This window comes from Daldinia decipiens, assembly GCF_022478715.1.
Source record: "Daldinia decipiens strain CBS 113046 unplaced genomic scaffold F4813scaffold_36, whole genome shotgun sequence".
Classification (NCBI taxonomy): domain Eukaryota; kingdom Fungi; phylum Ascomycota; class Sordariomycetes; order Xylariales; family Hypoxylaceae; genus Daldinia; species Daldinia decipiens.
In genome coordinates, this window is record NW_026054579.1 from 119,134 (window position 1) to 138,740 (window position 19,607).

Below are 19,607 nucleotides of genomic sequence, written 5' to 3' on the forward strand. Positions count from 1 at the left end.
GTTGTACCGTTGTACCGATAACGATTTCTAAATTTGATTGCCCCTCCTGCTCTCCCCATCCACATAACTTAGAAGAGGTACCTTATACGTTAGGTACACGTATGTGTAAAGCGTTCAATGTGTTCTTAATACATAGGTACATTATGGGGCTAGGGGTCTATTGACATGGTGTCAGCAATGATGATAAGGGGTGGACATAATGTCGGTTATACGCATGCCAAATGACTGTTACTACGGTGATTGGCTGTTCTTTTTAATATAATCACCTTTAAAAGTGGTTATATTTAAAATATAACTATTTTACATATACGATAATATAAATAAAAAAATTTTAAAAATTAAGAAATTAAAAAATTAAAAAGTTTTATAATTTAATAAAAATATAAAAATATATAATTATTATAACTTTTTATTCATTAAATAATATTTTATTATTATTCTTTGGTCAAAAGTGAGCCACACTTCATTAGATAATCAATTAAAACTGGAAATTTAAGGCTTTAACCACATTTCAAGTGCCGCCTGATGGAATGCGACCAGGATTAAAGTCTAACTTCGCCTTAGATTTATCGCCAGCTACATACTAAACAATAACTCCTTGCTCCCTAAGTTTTTGCGTGTCGGCACTAAGCAGCTATATTTCTCGTCTCGACTCATCCAGCTGCTTGTGTCAACAAAAATGCCTGAACCAGTTCCGCGGATAGCGATTAAATTTGGTACATCGTCATCCTCGAAGTCTGCCAACGGAGCTAAGAAACAAACACATTCCCAGCCGCCATCGACGCTAGGCAAACGTCAGCGACCACACGTTCTCAGTCATGATTCCGATTCCGGGAGCGACGACGAAGCTCGCCATGAAGTAATCACAACTATCGGTGATGAAGTATCTGAGTCTGAAGCTAAGAGGCGAAATCTGAAGACAGACAAACTAGGACGCGCCAGCGCACCTTACGTGATAACCGGCCACGAAAACCGTGACTGGAAGGCAGAGTTAAAAGACCAGAAGAGCACCAAGGACGGGTTATCATCAAGACGGGCGGGATTTGGCGACTCTGCAGAGAGGGATCCGGCCGACCAGGACAAGCAAATCAAATGGGGTCTTACCGTAACGAGGAAATTAGTACAAGGCGATACTGACAATTCAGATGGGAACCCGTCAAGAGACGAAGAGTATATAACAACCGGCCCTAGAGTAGCTCACCCCAGTGATGAACCTGAAGTTCCTACGAACGAAGATACCGATGCCATAGATGCTCTGTTGGGCAAGAAACGAAAATTTACAAAAGACCTTGTTATCGAAGGCAAATCGAGACAAAGTACGCCTACCACGCTTTCGGAACAAGATGCTTACCGCCGTAGGATGGAAGAAGCTGCAGAGGTGTCGACTATAGACGAGTATGATCAGATACCTGAGGGCGAATTTGGAGCGGCCATGCTACGTGGAATGGGTTGGAACGGCGAGGAGCGCGGTGCAAAGCCGAAAGAAGTTAAAAAGCGGCCAAATCTGATGGGACTTGGTTCTAAGGAGGACGAAGAGATTAGGAAGGGAGAGTTGGCCCGAAAACACGGGCATCGTGAACGCAGACCCCGTCTTAATGAGTATAGGAGGGACAAAGAAAAGGAGAAACGAGACCGTGATGATCGCCGTGGTGATAGCTACAAGTCCGAACGCGAACGCGAACGCGAGCGACGAGATTACAGCCATAGCCATCATCGTGATCGAGACCGGGATAACCATAGACACTCCGAGCGCAGTTATAGGCGCTGAAAGAGCTAGCTAATGCCCGGCCAGTTCGACCGAAGGGAATACCAACGGCTTCTTAGCGCACTACGTTATAGACTGCATAAAGTCGCCTCATTCCTATATCTACAATACGACTTCCCATTATTGGTGAATGTTGGATTTCTTAGGCTGTGTCTATTAATGCACAGAACACAACATCACACACGGGACTTGTCACTCGAGATGAGATATTTGCCGAATGAGTTCCGTCGACTAAGGCCGTTGGTGACCCGATCATCATTTGAGTAGGTGTCTTGCCAGATCAAATTAGAGGTAGTAATACACCCTTTACACCCTTTGTTAAACTATTTAATACGCCTTAATGCATATCATTCGATGTGATACTGACTTAGGGGGACTAGACATCGTTGAGACTAGGAGTGTTGAGCTGTTCATAATACCAGCTTCCGCCAAATTGGTGCTCAACACATCAACGGGGCTCTTCCGGGACCTACAACCAATTTCTGGTATAGTCAAAGCGGAATCACACCTAAATATCATAGCTGCGATCTAGGGCCTTGAGGACACGATTGCTTCTACGTCTCTGCACTTGACCTAGAACACTACATCGTTATTGTCGGTGTAGTCCTACGTGGTAAATTGTCTTGTGGACATTGCCTCTCCTTACTTTTTATATTATTCCCCTGATCGATCCCTGGCTATTACCTTGTACAGTATCGAGCCCTGGTGGCATGGTGTGTTCTAGCTACTACACCTAGTGTATGTGTGAGCTATAAGCTCTTTTGATATCTATATGAGATATATGAGATAATGGCGGATGTTGTAGCCCACCCCTAAGTAGACCATTCACGATATCTGGAAAAGTCGCAGTCTGGATACTATAGCATTCCCTTGAAGCACCACCTACCACGACTCGATGTCATTTAATCCTAGAGTGGCAGCTATGCTTCGTTACGATGTCTTTGCAAGAGGTCATATCTTACTAAGGACAACCTCTGCAGATATCAGTGCATTATCTATATCACAGTGCCGTAGAACAACGTGGCTTTTACGCCAAGGTACTAGAAATTCGAGAGGTGGGTTCTAATGTTATTTTCTGCCAGGTCTTGTATAGAAATTAGAGTCCGAGAGCATTTGTTTAAGGGTATACCTTGCCTATCAAATTTAGCTACATAGTAGCTGAGTTGAGATGGTGTTACTTCCAAGTAGAAATCCACGTGGCTGTATTTGCTCTCCTTGTCAAATACCTGTGTGTATCCTGGTATCCTGGTATCCTAGATGTATCCTAGATGTTGACCCCTATTCAATTTTTGGAGGCTTAACGTTAGCTCGGTAGTGGGGATGGCCTAGTACCTAGACAGCTTAGGACAGCTTAGAACAGCTTAGAACAGCTGGATTCTACAGGTAGGTGGGGGGGTTTTCACACCGTTGGAGCTCTAAGTCGTGGCCAACCCCACTACGATTACGACGGAGCGGCATCTACTGTGGTTCTAGCTTAGGGTCCCCAGCCAGTCAGAGACGCCAATTCGTGAAAAGGGTTATCGGGTTAGTTATCGGGTTTAGAGCAGCGCAGGAAGGAGGGCGGTCTGTGAAAGTGGGAAAGGGCAAGAAATACTCTGAACTACCTCACGCTTTTCCCACAAAATTTTCTTCAACTCTTCAAGACACAAAGAAGGTTATCGCAAAGTCTTTCCCGGCCCTCATTGGCTTTGCAATCTTCACTATGTCGAAACCTCATAGTGTCAATGGGAGCGAATCCGAGTTCGAATTTATCGAAACTCCTAAAGCTCCCACTCCCACCTTCGAGAAGTTTGAGGACTGCGGTGTGCGAACCACATCGGTAGGTTTTTTCTTTTTCGTATTGGAATCCACCGATCCCGTAAACTCGTCTTATTGAAGCATTCTAGAGGCTAACATTATCTTTCTAGTATCCTTCTATCAAAAATGCACCTCTCCCCGCCGATTCGGCTGGTGCTGACACCTTCTCTAATATCCTGCTATTCTCCTTGATGGGCGGTGTCCCTCTTTATATGTCATGGAAAGTCGGAGGTGGTCTAAAGACTGCTATATTCTTCGCCTTGTTCACCAGCATTCCTATTCTTGCTGGTTTCTGGCTCACTATCTCTTCCATAAGTCCTCGAAAGAACGAGAAAGCCAGATACCCCGGGCGGCCGATCGAGCATTATCTCACTTTTAAGAAGCAATCTGATAAGCTCAAGTACCATGGCAAGAACAAGATCCCCCTAGAGACATTCTACGAGATGTACTTCGACGGTGATGTCGACTTCAATGGTGATTGCCTCGAAGTCTTGGAATACAGGCATGATTGGGCAAGCTTCCGATTTACATGGGGTCTCTGCAAGTACTTCTTGTTTGGCATGATCCCCGAGGTTATCATGCACTCGAGAAGTCAAGGTAAGATATTGCAAGAATTAGCTGCTTAGAATAACCGCCGGCTAACCCCATCAAGATGAGGAACAGGTCCGTGACCACTACGACCGTGGTGATGACTTCTACGGCTGGTTCTTGGGCCCTCGTATGATCTACACTTCTGGCATTATCTCGGACATCAACACCGAGGAGACCCTAGAACAACTTCAGGACAACAAGTTGGCTATCGTTTGCGAGAAGATCGACTTACAGGAAGGCGAGTCACTGCTAGATATCGGTTGCGGTTGGGGTACCCTCGCACGGTTTGCAAGTGTCAACTACGGTGCCCATGCTACTGGTGTTACTCTCGGCCGCAACCAAACTGCTTGGGGTAACAAGGCTCTGCGCAACGTTGGCATTCCTGAGGAACAGAGCAAGATTCTCTGCATGGATTACCGAGACATCCCGGTACCCCAGGGTGGATACAAGAAGATCACATGTCTGGAGATGGCCGAGCACGTTGGCGTTCGCAAGTTCGGTACTTTCTTGAAGCAGGTATATGATATGCTCGACGATGATGGAGTTTTCTTCCTACAGATTGCTGGTCTTCGAAAGCCTTGGCAATACGAGGATCTTATCTGGGGATTATTCATGAACAAATACGTCTTCCCCGGTGCTGACGCGTCAACTCCTCTCGACTTTTTCATCAGCGGACTAGAAGGTGCCGGGTGGGAAATCAAGGGAGTCGACACGATCGGTGTGCATTATTCCGCAACTCTGTGGCGCTGGTATAGGAACTGGTTGGCCAACCGCGAGAAGGTTGAGGCTAAGTACGGAAAGAGATGGTTCCGCGTAAGCTTGCCATGAAGTAACACTTGGGATGTATATCGTGTGGCTAACAAGTCGAAATAGGTCTGGGAATACTTCCTTGCGTCTTCAACCATCGCTTCCCGACAGGGCTCTGCTACTTGCTACCAGATTGTTTTGGTCAAGAACATTAACTCGACTCACCGTGTTGAGGGTATCCCAACCCAGTTCGCTCTAACTGGCGCTCTAAAGAAGGCCGCTTCGAAGATCGACTTCGGGGCTTGGGCCAAGAAGAACGCCGACCAATTCCCTACTTCGGCTGCGCAGTAAGAGACAATAATTGAAAGAGCCGATGGTCTAGGAACACTACCTAGCTTTCGAGTCTCAGCAAAGCCTGCATTGTGACATGTGGCACTAGGGGAAGTTGATAATGGAGGCAGTACAGCTTTAGGTGAAAAAAGGAGATGTGTCAAGATGACTTAGCTATTCAAGCAATAGGAGTCGTAGTACCTATAATAGAGATGATAAAGTAGTAAATACGGGGTGAAGTTAATAGCTAAAGCAGATGAACATAATCTACCTAATGATCATCAATTAATCGCCAATGTTGATATGAATGAATCGTGAGTGAAATTATATGTTTACACCTACACCTAGGTACATATGCCAGCTGTGGAGATGCGTATGCCGTACTTCCAATATTGTACCTTAGGTGTTGATTTGCGTAGCCAGGTTAGGTACCTGAATAGGTACATATACGCACGTGAGGTCCGCATATAAAAACCCACTTGATAGGTACGTATACCCAGCCATTGAGTTTTGAACCAAGCCTGTTACTGGTTCGTGTTTAGCGGTCGTGCGCCTAAATTATGCCAAGCCACTCCTTGTCCCATTTGATTACTAGCAGCTGCTTCGGCTGCTTCGTCATCTACAACAATTGAACATACTTTCTACAGTTTTTCTACAGGCTTTCTTGCTTCTTTAACATCATCATCGAGCAGCACTACTAGGTCCTTTGGACCCTAAGGACCTCTCTAGTCTGTGCCTCCAACACCTCCTCTAGCAACACCATTTTCAGTCTAGAGATAATCGGATTTCATTATGTATTCCAATTCTAATTCATTCATGGGCGGTAACAGCCTGCGACCCGGCCAGCCGTATGGCAACTCGTACGGTGTTCCAGGCCAACAGCCTCAACAGCAACAGCCGGGACAGCAGCAGCCGAGTCCATTTGCACCACAGCCGACGGGATATGGGCAGGCTCCCTTAACCCAGCAGTATACAGGCTTTCCTGGTGCGCAAGGCATGCAACCGCAGCAGACGGGAATGCCTCAAGGAATGCCGCAACAACCCCCTATGCCCGTAAATCTTCAGCCTCAGTTCACTGGGTTTCCTGGCCAAGCTCCTCAGCAGCAGAACTTCCAAACAGGTGCTCCGCCAGTACCGCAGATACCCTCGCAATTTCAGGCCCAATTCAACCAGCAACAGCCCCAAAGCTCATTCGCACCAACAGCTACTTCGCAAGCCCCGTCCCAATTACCTGCCCCGGCCCCGGTAATCAATTCTCAGCCGACGGGTTTCAGCGCGATGGCTGCTTCGTTCAAGACTGGCGGTGCGTCCGAGTCGCTGACGGCGGGTCGAGGGGCTCAGAAACCTACAAACAAGATACCGAACATCAGGTTATCCTTTATCACAGCCCAAGATCAGGCCAAGTTCGAGACGCTGTTTAAATCGGCCGTGGGTGACGGGAGGACAATGTCTGGAGAGAAGGCTCGGGACCTATTATTGCGATCGAGACTCGATGGGGATTCTCTATCACATATATGGTATAGTATACTACCATTGCTTTCCAATTAGGAATTATCTAACCTCCAGATAGGACTCTTTCGGATACCACTCGATCTGGAGAACTACACTTCCCGGAATTTGCGCTAGCTATGTACCTCTGCAATCTGAAGCTTGTGGGTAAAACGCTCCCTGGGAGCCTACCGGATAATATCAAGAATGAGGTATCAAGTATGGTCGATATAATCAACTTTAGTATCGCGGAAGAGGCTGCTAGCTCCGGCGCGACTAATACTGCGGATTTCACCAGGCAGAATACTGCCACGCCGCCGACGATTCAGCATCCTCAACCCATGTCGTCTAATTCCCAGCTACTCCAGACACAGATGACGGGATTCCCTGGTCAAGCAATGCAGCCACAGCAGACTGGATTTCCAGGAGGCCTGAATAACCCACAACCAACCGGATACAACGGGCCCATGCCGCCAATGCCACCAATGCCTACGGGCTTTGCTGGAGGGTTGTCTCCCGCCAGTGCACTTCCTCTCAATGCTCAGCCGACTGGGATGCCCGGTCAATGGGGCCTAGTCAACGCCCCAGCAACCGGACTACCTAATATTGACGCGCTACAGGCCCGAATGATGCCACAGGCAGGTCGCGAACAGCAGAATTACACCACTGCCGGCTTATCTGGCAACGCAGTGATTCCGTGGGCCATTACCAAGGACGAGAAGACCCGCTATGATCAATTATTCCGGGCGTGGGATGGTCTAGGCAAGGGTTTTATCGGAGGAGATCAGGCAATAGAAATCTTTGGCCAAAGCGGCCTCGAGAAGCCTGATCTTGAGCGAATATGGACCCTTGCAGACAACGGAAACAAGGGCAAACTCAACCTTGACGAGTTTGCCGTAGCTATGCACTTGATCTATAGAAAACTAAACGGTTATCCCGTTCCTAATGTTTTACCACCCGAGCTTGTACCGCCGTCTACCCGCAACTTTACCGAATCACTTGGTACTATCAAGTCCATGTTAAGCCAAGAGTCTGATTTCCGTAAGACGTCGGGCGCTGCCTTACTTCCCCAGAAGACGGGAGTTAGTTACTTGAAGAGTCATTCCTTCAAAGGAACTGCTGGTGGGTTGAATTCTGGACGGAAAGATGCGACAGTATTTAAGAATAACGACGATCAAGTTGGGTACCGGTCGAGCGCGCGACGTAGGATCGGAAATTCCTCCCCCCGGCCAGAGTCGCCTTCGTCTGTTACATCTAACGACGAACTTTCCATTGACCAGTTAAAGAAGAAAATTCGAGAAAAGCAAGTTCTCCTAGATGCCATGGATTTCAAGGACGAGACCGCCGCTGAGGAGGATGATATCCTTGACAGGCGTGATCGGCGCGAGGCCGAGGAGCTATACCGTCGCATTAGGCGAATCCAAGATGACATTGACGCCCATCCTGATGCCGCTCTTGCAAGTGGCGATTCTGAAGCCGAAAGGAGGTCTCTGAAGCGCCAGCTACAGAACCTTACCGATAAGATCCCTGAGCTAGCTTCCCAGGTTAGGAAGACTGAAAAGGCTATTGCTGAGGCCAGACTTGAACTCTTCCGGCTCAGAGACGCGAAAGCGCATCCTGGAGGTGCCTCTAACATCATTGGCACTGGACCGGGTGGCTCGATCACCGAGTCGGACCGTCTTAAGGCCAGAGCTAAGGCCATGATGCAGCAGAGGACTGCCGCGCTGACGGGCAAGAAGTTAGATATCGGTGATCACGAAGGGGATGCGGCAAAGAGATTAGAAGAAGAGAGCCTCAAAGTTCGAAATGAAAAGGATACCAACGAGGGCATGGTCCGAGACGTAGAGGAAAGCGTTCGCGAATTTTCGCGAGGTATTGAAGAGAACCTCAAAGAAGGCGGTCAGAGTGCTGCCAATGAGCACGAAAAAAGAAGATGGGAAGATGCTCTCGGTGTGGAGGATGAGGTGCGAGACTTCATATTTGACTTGCAACGTTCGAGCCGAGCCGCTCGAGTCAGGGCCCAGGACCGTAAGGGTGGACGAGCACCCACGGCCGAGCCCGTTAAAGCAGAGGCACCGCCAGCTCGTTTGGGCAGTCCTTCGTCAACAACCCGCACTGATACGCCACCAGCCAGCCGGTCACCAGCGCCCGCCGGTGGATCCTACTCATCATATAAAACTCCAGAGGAGAGGGCCGCGTTCATCAAACAGCAGGCAGAACAGCGTATGGCCGAGCGCCTTGCAGCTCTCGGAATCAAGACGGCTTCTAAGCCCGGAGAGACTGCCGCCCAGAAATTGGAACGTGAGAAGGCAGAACGTGCGGCCAAACGCCGACAAGCGGAAGAAGAGGATGCCCGACGCGAGCAAGAGCGGCAAGCTAGAATTGCCGAGGAGCAAGGCGTGGCTCCTCCTGCTCCTGCACTCAAGGCGGAAACCAAGAAACCACCTCCGCCTCCTTCAAGGAAAGGTGGGAAGCATGATGACACATCTGCTGCAAAGAGAGCCGAAGAGGAAGAGGGCTCTAGGAAAACCGAGGAGCAGCGTCTCACGAAAGAGCACGAAGAGCAACAGCGAGCTACTCAACAAATGGAGTACGTAATAACATCATGCCACCCCAATTTTCCATTCGTTATTTAGACTAACTCTTGACAGGGATGAGGCCAGACAACAGGAGCGAGAACTCGCCAATGAACGCGATGCTGCCTCTGCCCGCCTCAAGGCTTTAGAGGAACAAGTCCGCCAAGGCAAGCTAAAGAAAGAGGAAGAGAAGAAAAAGAAGAAAGCCGCTATGGCTGATGCGAAAGAGAAGGAAGCGAAACTGGCAGCCCAACGTGCCGAGATCGAAGCTGCACGCCAAAGAGAACTTGAGCTTCAGAGGCAACTCGCAGCGATGGAAGACGACTCTTCCTCCTCGGACGATGACGAGGGTCCGCAGCAGATCACCCCTCAAGCATCTACTCCTACTCTTAGTAACAGTCAGCTCGGTAGCCAGGAACTGGAGCGTAAAGCTACGCCACCTCCTGCCCCCGCACCGCCTGTAATGTCCCCCCCTTCGGTTGTCGCTAGCCCTCCCTCGGAATCGGAGAGTCGCAACCCCTACCGCCGGATGTTATCTCAGTCCTCGGAGTCATCCGCGGCTCCCCCTGCGGCTGCACCAGCTGCCCCTGCTCCCGCTCCCCCGCCACCGCCGCCTCCCCAACCGGAAGTGTCCACTAATCCGTTTTTCCGAATAACCCAGGAGGCCAAAACAGTACCACCTCCTTCTCGAAAACGGCCAGACACGGACGATGAATGGGGCTCTGGAAACGAAGAGGATGATGAAGATTCAGATGATGAACGGCCAGCCGCCGGTGCTGCTCAGCTAGCTTCTCTTCTCTTCGGCTCCATGGGCCCTCCTCGACCACTATCGGCCACGGGTGACAAGTCTGTCGGAGCTTCGCCAGTTGTAGCTTCAACACCTTTCAGCCCTCCCCCTATCGGAGAGACTGCGGGGTCACCTGCCGCACCTCCACCACCGCCACCCATGCCAGAAGCAGGTGTAGGAGCTCCCCCGCCACCACCTCCCCCGATGCCTGGTTTCGGGGCTCCCGGGGCGCCTCCTCCTCCTCCTCCACCAGCTCCAGGTGCTTTGCCAGCTCCTTCCGGCGGCGGCAGGCCTAGTGCCTTCTTGAACGAGGTTCGCCTGGGCAAAGCGTTAAAGAAGACGCAGACGAAGGACAGAAGCGGTTCAGGCCTAGCCGGTAGAGTCTTGGATTAGAGTGACAGTAAATCTAATCACTATCGAGAGAGCTAGCTATATGAGATAGCCCAAGATTCACATATGCTCTAGGAGTGAAAGTCAAGCTTGGATGGGTCAGATTGTATGAGTGAGTGTTGCGATTACGTAGGGGGTATGTTTTCCGATAGCCTTGGCTTATGGCAAATAGATTTGCTAGCGGATAAACAGGAGACTCTGTTTTCTTCGTTTGATGAGTAGTAATATATACTTGTGTATCTATCTAATTACCTCGTAGAGGGGAGTTTTACTTCTCTAACATAAAGATATATACCATATTTGACCGTCTTGTCTGGTTCGTGTTAGCTGCTTGTTTATATCGTGAAAAGGTCAAATCCAATACGACCTAACAATACCCAGTAGGTTAGAGACGTCGGCTAGGCTTAACCGTACAGAGTTAAACAGTTCCACTCAACCTGGGATTCAATTACGCCTGCCAAGCCAGACCCCCCTCGGGGTTAATCAAGTTTATACATCATCATACAAGGCGAGTCGCGGGTCGAGTAGTCTAATACCCGTTATCTCCTGAGAATCTTCACGAGTAGAGCGTAAGTCTGCCATTACTAATTACAAACCAAGGATCGTCCTATTTACCAGAATATGATTGGTTCTTGGCCATGTAGCTCGACCTCAAGTCATGCTGAAACTTTCAACCGCAAGCAGGGTTTATTTGTCATCGTGTGTGGTTTAGCTGTTTCCTTTGGGGGGGAGGGTATAAAAGGGGTCGTGATACTTGATTGACATATATATATATATATATATACTTTTCAGGAACATCTACTCTATCAGTGAAGCTACGAGGACATTTTACATACCTATCTTACCTAGAGAGATTTAAATCCAAAATCTAACATGAGCGCCTCCCCACCCATCCTACTCATCGGCGCCGGCGAGCTCGGCACAGCTGTCCTGGAGTCCCTCGTCGCGCATCCTAAGCGCAACAGCGGCTCCATCGCCATCTTGCTTCGGCAATCCAGCATCTCCTCGCAGGACCCAGCCAAGAAAGCGCAGAACGACCGTCTCAAGTCCCTAGGCGCTACCTTCGAGGCGGGCGACCTGGCGAACGACTCCGCCGAGCAGCTCGCCGGGGTGTTTGAGAAGTACCACACTATAATCTCGTGCTCGGGCTTCGGCCTGCCGCCCGGAACCCAGGTCAAACTCACGCAGGCGGTCCTGCAAGCTAAGGCGCGGCGGTACATCCCCTGGCAATGGGGCATCGACTACGACGCCGTGGGGGGCGGCAGCGCGCAGGATTTATTCGACGAGCAGCTGCGCGTGCGCTCGCTGCTGCGCTCGCAGCGGGACACGGACTGGATCATCGTGTCGACGGGGCTGTTCACGAGTTTCCTGTTCCTGCCGGCCTTCGGCGTCGTCGACCTGCCAGCGCGCAAACTGCGCGCCCTGGGGTCCTGGGATGCTCGGCTGTCGCTTACCACGGCGGCGGATATCGGGCGCATGGCGGCGGAGGTGGCGTACGATCCGCGGGACGTCTCGCACCAGGTGGTCTACATTGCGGGGGACACGGTGACGTACGCCCGGGTTGCGGAGCTGGTGGAGGGGAGGTTCGGGGGGGAGTGGACGCGGGAAGTGTGGGATGTGGAGGGCTTGAAGGAGAAGCTGCGGGAGAGGCCGGATGATGGGATGCTTAAGTATACGAACGTGTGGGCGGTGGGGAAGGGCGTGGCGTGGGATATGGAGAAGACGCTTAATGCGCAGAGGGGGGTTGAGCTTCAGGGTTTGGAGGATTATTTGAGGGCGATGCCGGATTTATAGGTATGTAGAAGTAGGTTAGGGATAGGGGGTTGCGAGGCCTACGTGCGAGATGAAATGTTAATGCCAATGTGAGCCAACCTTGATACATCGCATCCCGTCTCTGGTGTGATTTGAAGCTTCAGGTAATAAGATGGACTCTGAAGATACTACTGGCTAGACCCTGGGCTTATTATCCCCCTTTTAGCTTAAAGGGGAGGTATAAGTGTGATGGATATAATACTCAACCCCTTATTATCCCAGAGATACAAGTCATTATATTCCTAACTACTATAGATATCATGATAGATATCACGGCGTAAAGGACTGGATGGAAACCCCGCAGTTAACAAGACAGGTAGTTACATAGTAAATCTCTTTTATTAACGGCCATCCAAGGGGATAGGTAAAGTAACGCTTAGCTGCCAAGCGTGCTATATTACTTTTCAGCTGTGTGATATTCAACCAAGGACGTCTTCGTGACACAGCTTGGCAATATTATATACCGTCTAGCCTAGCTCTAACCTAGCTGACTCTCCCCGTGATAGCACAAAAACAAGCTTGTCTGGTTCACGGCTTCGATTAGGTCGAAACATAAATCCGCGGTAGCAGCACGGCAGCCATCGTAGTCCACTATTGAATTACCAGTGCGCCAGCTAGGGTCTTGTTCCCCTCGCCATTTCTGTACACTTAATTGGTGTATAATTGGTGTATGCAACTTATTCCGGCTAGTTGTTTTCATTCCCAGACATCATGTGTGTGACTACTCGTGGGGTTGCGACAGATACGGCGGCGATCCCACGGCTTGGCCCGATCTGAGGCCCTTGGCAGTGCGTCTTGGCAGACTCAACACCGAGGGTTGAGCCACACGATACCTTGAGGCGAAGGCTGGAATACCTATTTTTGGCCATGTCGTTTCGAGGTAGAGATGGCGGAAAACTAGTTGGCATGAGATCTGGGAAACATGATAAGAATCCGGACTCCTCCCCCCATTTTTATGGTTTCTCCTCCTTTCTCTCGATAGCTAGTTCTCGTCCCAACTTATTTCAGTCTTTTCTACGAAGTGCACAGGTGCGCTATATTATTATAATATACATCATAATATTTACGTTCTTGAGCCAGTCGTCTACCTCCCTGATATCCATCTCCCCCGTCTACCTCCTCCCGATTCGCATATTTACTTCTATTTTTACTTCTGTTATAACCGGATCACACCACTCTAACAGACAAAGACAAAGACAAAAACGCAACATGAAGTCCACATTTACCATCATCTTCGCCGCGCTCGTCGGCCTCGCTGTTAGCGCCCCCTTAAATATCAACCTAGGAGCCTATTCGCCTGCGCTGGTGGTCGGTGATGGTGCTATCGGGTTCACCGGGGCAGAAGGCGAAGCGGCTGAATAGGCACATCAGATACTGGACTGAATGGCAGCTATCTCTATGGTACGTGTTTCTATATATACTCTTAGCGTTTCTACTACTAGGCTATGGTATTAATGAACTTGAATAGTGTTTAATACCCCTTTCTGTAGAGAGGCATCGACATGGGATACTAGGTCACCTACATATAATACTATATAAGCTAGGAGAGACCATATATCATGGAAATCCTCCCCCGAGAGAGTATACCTGTCAGGAGTTTTCGTTTTGGAGTAAAATACCCGTTCAAGTGTCGTTGGAAGGCAGACCAGTTCATTAGTAGTGGGTAGGAATACCAATCCCTGTTTTACGAGCGTGTAAACATTCAAAAGGCAGGGGAAGATAACCTCGGGGGCTGAAAGCGGGAAAGATGAGGAGTTTATTACGTAGGTAGTTACAAGATATAACTCCAAAGGAAGCTGAGCAGAGATCACCGAGTAAGGGCGTTTCGATACTTGAACATCGTCCCAGTCTGTTCCTCACTACACAGTACTTATATGGTAAAAATATAATATAATTGATTCAGGCTATACGTTAAAGTCCAGGGGGGTATCGATGCTCTTCCATCACTTCTAGTCTTAGACAGCTCAAGTCTACGTATTTCTAGATAACTTTCCTCGCCATATTTAAGCACACATCTTATTTATATCGATCCTCTAAAGAATACCAGAAGGTGGTAGAATTATAATTAGCCGTGCCGAAAGGTGATATGCCTCGCCGTAGTTGAACATAATAGCCCGTCTACGAGGATGCATTTTCCTCGCTTTCCGCATGGATTGCCGTCTCGTTCTTCGGGGTTGCCGGGTGTGCTAGAATACCAGCCTCGGGGTCAACGACATGCTCGCCTCTCTTAGCAGCCTGAATAAGGTCTGGCCGCTCTTCCTTGAGTCGCGCAAACGTCTTCTCGGCGTCCCAAACCCATGGCGTGGGTGCTGCGAATAGGAGGTCCATCTCCTCTAGCGTCCGCTGGTTACTCTCCGGGTAAAAAGCCCAGACTATTGGAATTGCTAATATGTTGCACGCGCCGAAGATGTACAGCGTCGTAGAGCCGATGTCTAAGGCAGTTTGGTTAGATGTAGCTATGCTGAAATCGAAAGAGGGCCGGACTTACTCGAGAACATGACAGGACACAAAAGCGTTAGCCATCCGTTTCCGATCGACCAGCCGACAACACCCCAGGCGTTCCCCTTTGCTCGGACCTGGAGAGGGAAGATCTCGGCAGGATATAGCCAGGGTACCGTCAACCAGGTTGCACCGAAGACGGATGTGAAGATAAATACGAAAGACGCTGCGGCTGCTCCGTACGAGCTGGCCTTATCTAGTTCGCCGTTCGCAGTCGCATCTTGGCCCAGCTTAGAAAATGCGCCGGCAAGAAACATGGCAATGCCTTGACCGACAGCTCCCCAGTATAAAGTCCACCTGCGGCCGATACGATCCAAGGTAAAAACGCAGATGAGCGTGGCGAACATGTAGAAGATATTGTTCAGACCGCTAATCCACTGGCTCTTAAACGTGTCGAAGCCGGCTATGCGGAAGATGGTAGGCGCATACACGGTGACACCGGCGATGCCGACCCATTCCTGGATAATCTGCAGCCAGATGACAAGTTGGACACGTCGTCCAGTGTGCAACTCGCCCGAGCCGATGCCGAAGAGCATATGCAGATACGAGTTCTTTTGAGACTCTTTGGATTCGAGGGCGACGATGTTAGTGATGTCGTGCAACTCCGACTCGGCCCTCTGGAGGTCTTCTCCCGTCGATCCTCGGAGTCGATGCAGGATGAAACGGGCCTCTTCAACGCGCCCAACCTTGGCAAGCCATCGAGGCGATTCCGGGAAGAACCAGACCGCTCCTAGAAGTACGAGCAGCGGGATGATTTGGAATGCAATGGGGAATCGCCATCGGAATGCTGAATTACCATTGTCGATGAACGATAAGCCGAATTCGAGCCAGTAGGCGACGACAACACCGAAGATGTTCAGAGTGAACTCGATGGCAATGAATTGACCTCTCGAGGTGTGTTCCGCCGTTTCGGTCGCCCTTGAGTAGGAGTTAGGTTAGATACCTATACTTAGACAAGGAATGTTATAAACAGGTAGTTAAGAATGTCTCACCAGACGGGGACAATGGCATTTAGGATACCAGTTCCGATGCCGTTCACAGCACGAGCGCAGATCATCCAGCTGTGGTTCATAGCCGAGCATTGCAGGCTGGCTCCTATAACGGCCCATACGGATCCCAAGGCGATAGTCTTTATTCTACCGATCTTATCGCCAACCCATCCTCCGCCTAAACACCCAAATAACGTCCCTAGGTAGTAGACTGAGACGATGCCGCCTTGTAGCAGACTGTCCGTGATGATAGGCTCATCCGTGTCCGGATCGACATATCCGAGGCCCATGAGGTCGATATAGTCCTTGGAATTCTAGTATAGCGAAATGTCATGTTAGCTTTTGAAAGCCTTTGAGCTCTTTCTCGAGCAAGCTGAAAAAGTAGGGTTATCCTACTTACTACTGAGTGTTAGCTACCGTATTCCATACATGAAGGAATACACGAAGGAATACACTAAGGAGAAGTTTGGGATAATAAGATCTCATGTTGTTATACATACCGTTCACTCCAGACATCATACCCTGATCGTATCCAAAAAAGAAGATAGACTATGATGAGTTAGATACAAGCGGACTACCACAAAAATGCGCAGAACATTGTATAATACGCACCAGCGCGGCGATGCAGTTGATCGCAACAAGCAGCTGTCGCTTCTCTAGGAAGTTGGCTACATTGGTGCCGGGAAGCCTCTCTATCTTGGCCATTTTTGCTTGAAGCAATACAAGATCGATTCTGTCACTGCTCACTTGGACATTTATATGCGTGTCCTCTTGTGAGATGACAATCGCCAATGCTGTGAGAGGGGTTTTAAAAGCCTACATGGGAGGGGGGCAATCTACATGATATATACCCAATGAATAACACTTGAATTCTGTACCTTAAGGCTTATGTAGTAGCCAGGAGACAAAGGCGTCGCCAACCCTCATACCAGATATAGTTAGTCCAACGTCACAGCATAACCGCCGCGTGAGAACCAATACATACATAGATAGGTAGCTTCGGCAACGCAGGTCACGAGTTCCACGGTCCTCGCCGCGTCTTGTACCCGACATCAAGCCGGATTACCTCGTTAGGGATAGGCACGACAAGGAACAGGGCATAGCTACGAGGAAGCAATGCCATGTTTTATTCGGACTTTAACCCCGCAGCCCCAAATCTCCAACTTCTGCGGCCGCGGGTTGGACGAAGATGACATGGTCCCACAGATCACAGATCCCAACAGAAAGGAGACGAGGGGAAACGAGGGGAGACGAGGGGAAGATGACGTCCTCATTGGTTAACCCCATAGAGCCTCCACAGGGAAAAAAAAAGGCTCTCCACTGGGGGGGGACAGGGGGGAGGTCAAGGGGGAGGTCAATGAGAAAAGGGAAAGCTACCACAAGCAGGGATTAGTTTCTTAACATGTTAAGCTCCGAGAGGCTCTCTTATAAGTTGCACTACTAAAGGCTTGTGAAGCCAGGCTCATCCGTGTGTACCTACTACTCTATATGCGCTCCAATCAGCGCTCGGAGGAGATACACAGGACTTGGGTAAGTGGTTTTAGCTTCCATGTTGCCGCACGGATACTCTGTTCTCCATTAGTTCGTTTAGTAGAGGCGTCGACGAGTTTGCGGCTGAGACGTGCGCGCCATCAGACGTCGCTAGAGCAGAGGTGAAAGCGAAAGACGAAGAGCTATGAACACTTACGATATTTAACCCGGCGTAAGGGCAGCTCGAGGATACGCTAGGACTATATGATTATGACTCAGGAACCAAGCCGAAAATGCTGGGAGGGTTAGTCCGCTCGAAGTACGTCAGAAGAAAACACCTGATATTGTCTTGGTCGACTTGAATAATCAGGAGATCGTGAAGGTTTGAGCGTATAGTATTTATTACTAAGTACCTAAGGTATATTGAATAGCTAGCATAGTTAGTAACAAAGCTATATTCTATAACCAAGAATTAAACAAGTGAATCCCAAGCCGTCTAAAGATATGCCACCTTTATTAAGATACTCAAGTCTAACCAACCATCGGGACCCCGGGTATACACGAATTTAATTTATACCATGTAACCCATTTTCATTTTCATCTACTATCTACTATAGTAGGCACAACACAACACACATCAACCTTATTAGGGGTTCCCCAAGAAGAAGAAAATACTAAGAAAATACATGTACCAGCCAAAACGCCAAAATGCCGTCCCCTCCCTTCCTCCCATCATCCAAATCTGTAATAATATAATACAGTAACTACCTACCTATAAGTTATAACCCCCCTCCCCCCCCACCCCCGATCAGCTTCCCTCCTCTTTATCAGGATCCCTATACCAATTAAACTCGGAATCGTTCAGACACTCCCCCACCGTCACGGCGCGGTATCCCCTCTGGTACATGGTCTGGATCATAGCCGGGAGCAGCTTCAGCGCCGTCCACTCGCGCACGTCGTGCGCCAGCACAATGTACGAGCCGTTGCCGTCCTCCCTCAGCGCGTCCTTGAACAGCCCGATGGAAACCTCCATGTCCTTCTCCGTGTTGTGCTTGTAGTCCTTGGTGTCGATGTTGTACATGATGACGTGGTACCCCAGCGCCCCGAGATCCCGCATCTCGTCCGCGTCGCGCCACTCCCCGTACGGCGGCCGCATGTACGTCGGCGGCGTGTACATGACGTTGCGCAGCGCCATCTCGTTGTACACCATCTCCTTGAAGCGGCCCTCGCGCCCGATGTCTTCTAGGTGCTTGTGCGTCCAGGTGTGCGACGCGATCTGGTGGCCGCTCGACTGCATGCGGTTGAGCATGTCTGCGTACTGCGAGTCCTTGTCGATGCGCCGGCCCAGGAACGGGTTGTTGCCCGTGACGAAGAACGTCGCCTTGATGTCGAGGCCGTCCAGCTGGTCCAGGATGTGGTTGGTCCAGTAGGTAGGGCCGTCGTCGAACGTCAGCGCGATTTGCCCCGGGTTGGCGCAGGCGAAGATGGCCTGGCCGTAGGGGACGTCGCCGACGTGCGGACGCGACATGTTGAAGAGGGGCTTTCCGTCGGGCATGTCGCTTTTTGGCATGGTTATGGTTAGTCGAGATATTATTGCTGGTGAAAGCGAAGTATGCAGAGAGAATACTTGGGGAATACTTAGGGAATACTTACGGGTCTCCTCGTGGGAGAACGGAAGGCGGAACATCATCGTGACTGTTTGGCACGGCGCGATTAACATTGCTGTGGAGATCTTGTGATGCGCCCATGGCGACGGTGATAGTGAAACATGTGATTATTATGATAACAAGGGCACAGGCTAATGCCCTTTCTGCCGCGGTGCTGTTCTTGTCGTGGCCCATATTGCTTTTCTAATGTTTGGATTTAATAGGAATAATTAATAGGAATAAACACTGTAAGCTGGTTGCTTGGTCTTAGTCTCGGTATCGGTCTCGGTCTGGCATGGAATGGGTGGGAGGGCCAATATATATACGTCTCTCCTGGCCAACATCTGAGAGTGTATGAGAGTGTGAGAGTATATGAGAGTATAATATGTTGGGAACTGGGGACTGTGTTGCAAGCCTCAGACTCGTCCGTGAAAACTACACCAGTAGAAGGTAAGCCGTAGCGGCGACTATGAGTTAACTCTTGTCAAAGCCACCTAACCTAGGTTTATAGAGTTAAATATAGTAAAGAAACGAGCCGGGTGTCCTCTCCACCTTCGCCTAGGTTAATATACTACCAAAGACCTTTAGGTTAACTAGCCAATGGACCGAGAACATAGATTACGTTGCCTTGGTCCTCACACGTTTTGAGGTATATACTAGATTAATCCACACGTCCCGCACAGATGTTATTAGACGTGATATACTGTATATTATAATTAT

General features: G+C 49.6%; 7 protein-coding genes across 7 annotated transcripts; 5 read left to right on the forward strand and 2 right to left on the reverse strand.

The window, feature by feature from the left end:
• Nucleotides 1-504: 504 nt before the first annotated feature.
• F4813DRAFT_203445 (DExH-box splicing factor binding site-domain-containing protein) lies at nucleotides 505-2,273 on the forward strand. Its single transcript, XM_049239579.1, has 2 exons — nucleotides 505-2,028; nucleotides 2,146-2,273. Exon 1 carries the CDS (start codon nucleotides 680-682, stop codon nucleotides 1,766-1,768), a length of 1,089 nt encoding a protein of 362 aa, XP_049096497.1. The 5' UTR covers nucleotides 505-679; the 3' UTR covers nucleotides 1,769-2,028; nucleotides 2,146-2,273.
• Nucleotides 2,274-3,337: 1,064 nt separating this feature from the next.
• On the forward strand, nucleotides 3,338-5,584 carry F4813DRAFT_370256 (S-adenosyl-L-methionine-dependent methyltransferase). The gene is made up of 4 exons (XM_049244503.1): nucleotides 3,338-3,584; nucleotides 3,673-4,159; nucleotides 4,215-4,966; nucleotides 5,027-5,584. The coding sequence occupies exons 1-4, from the start codon at nucleotides 3,468-3,470 to the stop codon at nucleotides 5,249-5,251; spliced, it is 1,581 nt and encodes a 526-aa protein (XP_049096498.1). The 5' UTR covers nucleotides 3,338-3,467; the 3' UTR covers nucleotides 5,252-5,584.
• A 217-nt stretch (nucleotides 5,585-5,801) lies between these two features.
• On the forward strand, nucleotides 5,802-10,781 carry F4813DRAFT_370257 (uncharacterized protein). Its single transcript, XM_049244504.1, has 3 exons — nucleotides 5,802-6,747; nucleotides 6,801-9,308; nucleotides 9,370-10,781. The coding sequence occupies exons 1-3, from the start codon at nucleotides 6,023-6,025 to the stop codon at nucleotides 10,472-10,474; spliced, it is 4,338 nt and encodes a 1,445-aa protein (XP_049096499.1). The 5' UTR covers nucleotides 5,802-6,022; the 3' UTR covers nucleotides 10,475-10,781.
• Nucleotides 10,767-12,355, forward strand: F4813DRAFT_370259 (isoflavone reductase family protein). Its single transcript, XM_049244505.1, has 2 exons — nucleotides 10,767-11,040; nucleotides 11,156-12,355. Exon 2 carries the CDS (start codon nucleotides 11,345-11,347, stop codon nucleotides 12,263-12,265), a length of 921 nt encoding a protein of 306 aa, XP_049096500.1. The 5' UTR covers nucleotides 10,767-11,040; nucleotides 11,156-11,344; the 3' UTR covers nucleotides 12,266-12,355.
• Nucleotides 12,356-12,753: 398 nt separating this feature from the next.
• Nucleotides 12,754-14,192, forward strand: F4813DRAFT_370261 (uncharacterized protein). The gene is made up of 2 exons (XM_049244506.1): nucleotides 12,754-13,684; nucleotides 13,752-14,192. Exon 1 carries the CDS (start codon nucleotides 13,151-13,153, stop codon nucleotides 13,643-13,645), a length of 495 nt encoding a protein of 164 aa, XP_049096501.1. The 5' UTR covers nucleotides 12,754-13,150; the 3' UTR covers nucleotides 13,646-13,684; nucleotides 13,752-14,192.
• F4813DRAFT_370262 (general substrate transporter) lies at nucleotides 14,193-16,943 on the reverse strand. The gene is made up of 5 exons (XM_049244507.1): nucleotides 16,384-16,943; nucleotides 16,273-16,320; nucleotides 15,775-16,085; nucleotides 14,772-15,700; nucleotides 14,193-14,715 (listed from the first exon to the last, which is right to left on the reverse strand). Exons 1-5 carry the CDS (start codon nucleotides 16,474-16,476, stop codon nucleotides 14,402-14,404), a joined length of 1,695 nt encoding a protein of 564 aa, XP_049096502.1. The 5' UTR covers nucleotides 16,477-16,943; the 3' UTR covers nucleotides 14,193-14,401.
• An 867-nt stretch (nucleotides 16,944-17,810) lies between these two features.
• On the reverse strand, nucleotides 17,811-19,144 carry F4813DRAFT_370265 (carbohydrate esterase family 4 protein). The gene has a single exon (XM_049244508.1). It carries the CDS (start codon nucleotides 18,794-18,796, stop codon nucleotides 18,050-18,052), a length of 747 nt encoding a protein of 248 aa, XP_049096503.1. The 5' UTR covers nucleotides 18,797-19,144; the 3' UTR covers nucleotides 17,811-18,049.
• Nucleotides 19,145-19,607: the final 463 nt, after the last annotated feature.

Bases quoted from the DNA above. Each gene is read 5' to 3' on its own strand.
- F4813DRAFT_203445 (XM_049239579.1), top strand. From the start codon at position 680: ATGCCTGAACCAGTTCCGCGGATAGCGATTAAATTTGGTACATCGTCA.
- F4813DRAFT_370256 (XM_049244503.1), top strand. From the start codon at position 3,468: ATGTCGAAACCTCATAGTGTCAATGGGAGCGAATCCGAGTTCGAATTT. The intron at 3,585-3,672 runs GTAGGTTTTTTC...TTATCTTTCTAG, and splicing joins GCGGTGTGCGAACCACATCG to TATCCTTCTATCAAAAATGC. The intron at 4,160-4,214 runs GTAAGATATTGC...AACCCCATCAAG, and splicing joins CATGCACTCGAGAAGTCAAG to ATGAGGAACAGGTCCGTGAC.
- F4813DRAFT_370257 (XM_049244504.1), top strand. From the start codon at position 6,023: ATGTATTCCAATTCTAATTCATTCATGGGCGGTAACAGCCTGCGACCC. The intron at 6,748-6,800 runs GTATAGTATACT...ACCTCCAGATAG, and splicing joins GATTCTCTATCACATATATG to GACTCTTTCGGATACCACTC. The intron at 9,309-9,369 runs GTACGTAATAAC...AACTCTTGACAG, and splicing joins CGAGCTACTCAACAAATGGA to GGATGAGGCCAGACAACAGG.
- F4813DRAFT_370259 (XM_049244505.1), top strand. From the start codon at position 11,345: ATGAGCGCCTCCCCACCCATCCTACTCATCGGCGCCGGCGAGCTCGGC.
- F4813DRAFT_370261 (XM_049244506.1), top strand. From the start codon at position 13,151: ATGTCGTTTCGAGGTAGAGATGGCGGAAAACTAGTTGGCATGAGATCT.
- F4813DRAFT_370262 (XM_049244507.1), bottom strand. From the start codon at position 16,476: ATGGCCAAGATAGAGAGGCTTCCCGGCACCAATGTAGCCAACTTCCTA. The intron at 16,321-16,383 runs GTGCGTATTATA...AACTCATCATAG, and splicing joins TCAACTGCATCGCCGCGCTG to TCTATCTTCTTTTTTGGATA. The intron at 16,086-16,272 runs GGTATGTATAAC...TCGCTATACTAG, and splicing joins GTATGATGTCTGGAGTGAAC to AATTCCAAGGACTATATCGA.
- F4813DRAFT_370265 (XM_049244508.1), bottom strand. From the start codon at position 18,796: ATGCCCGACGGAAAGCCCCTCTTCAACATGTCGCGTCCGCACGTCGGC.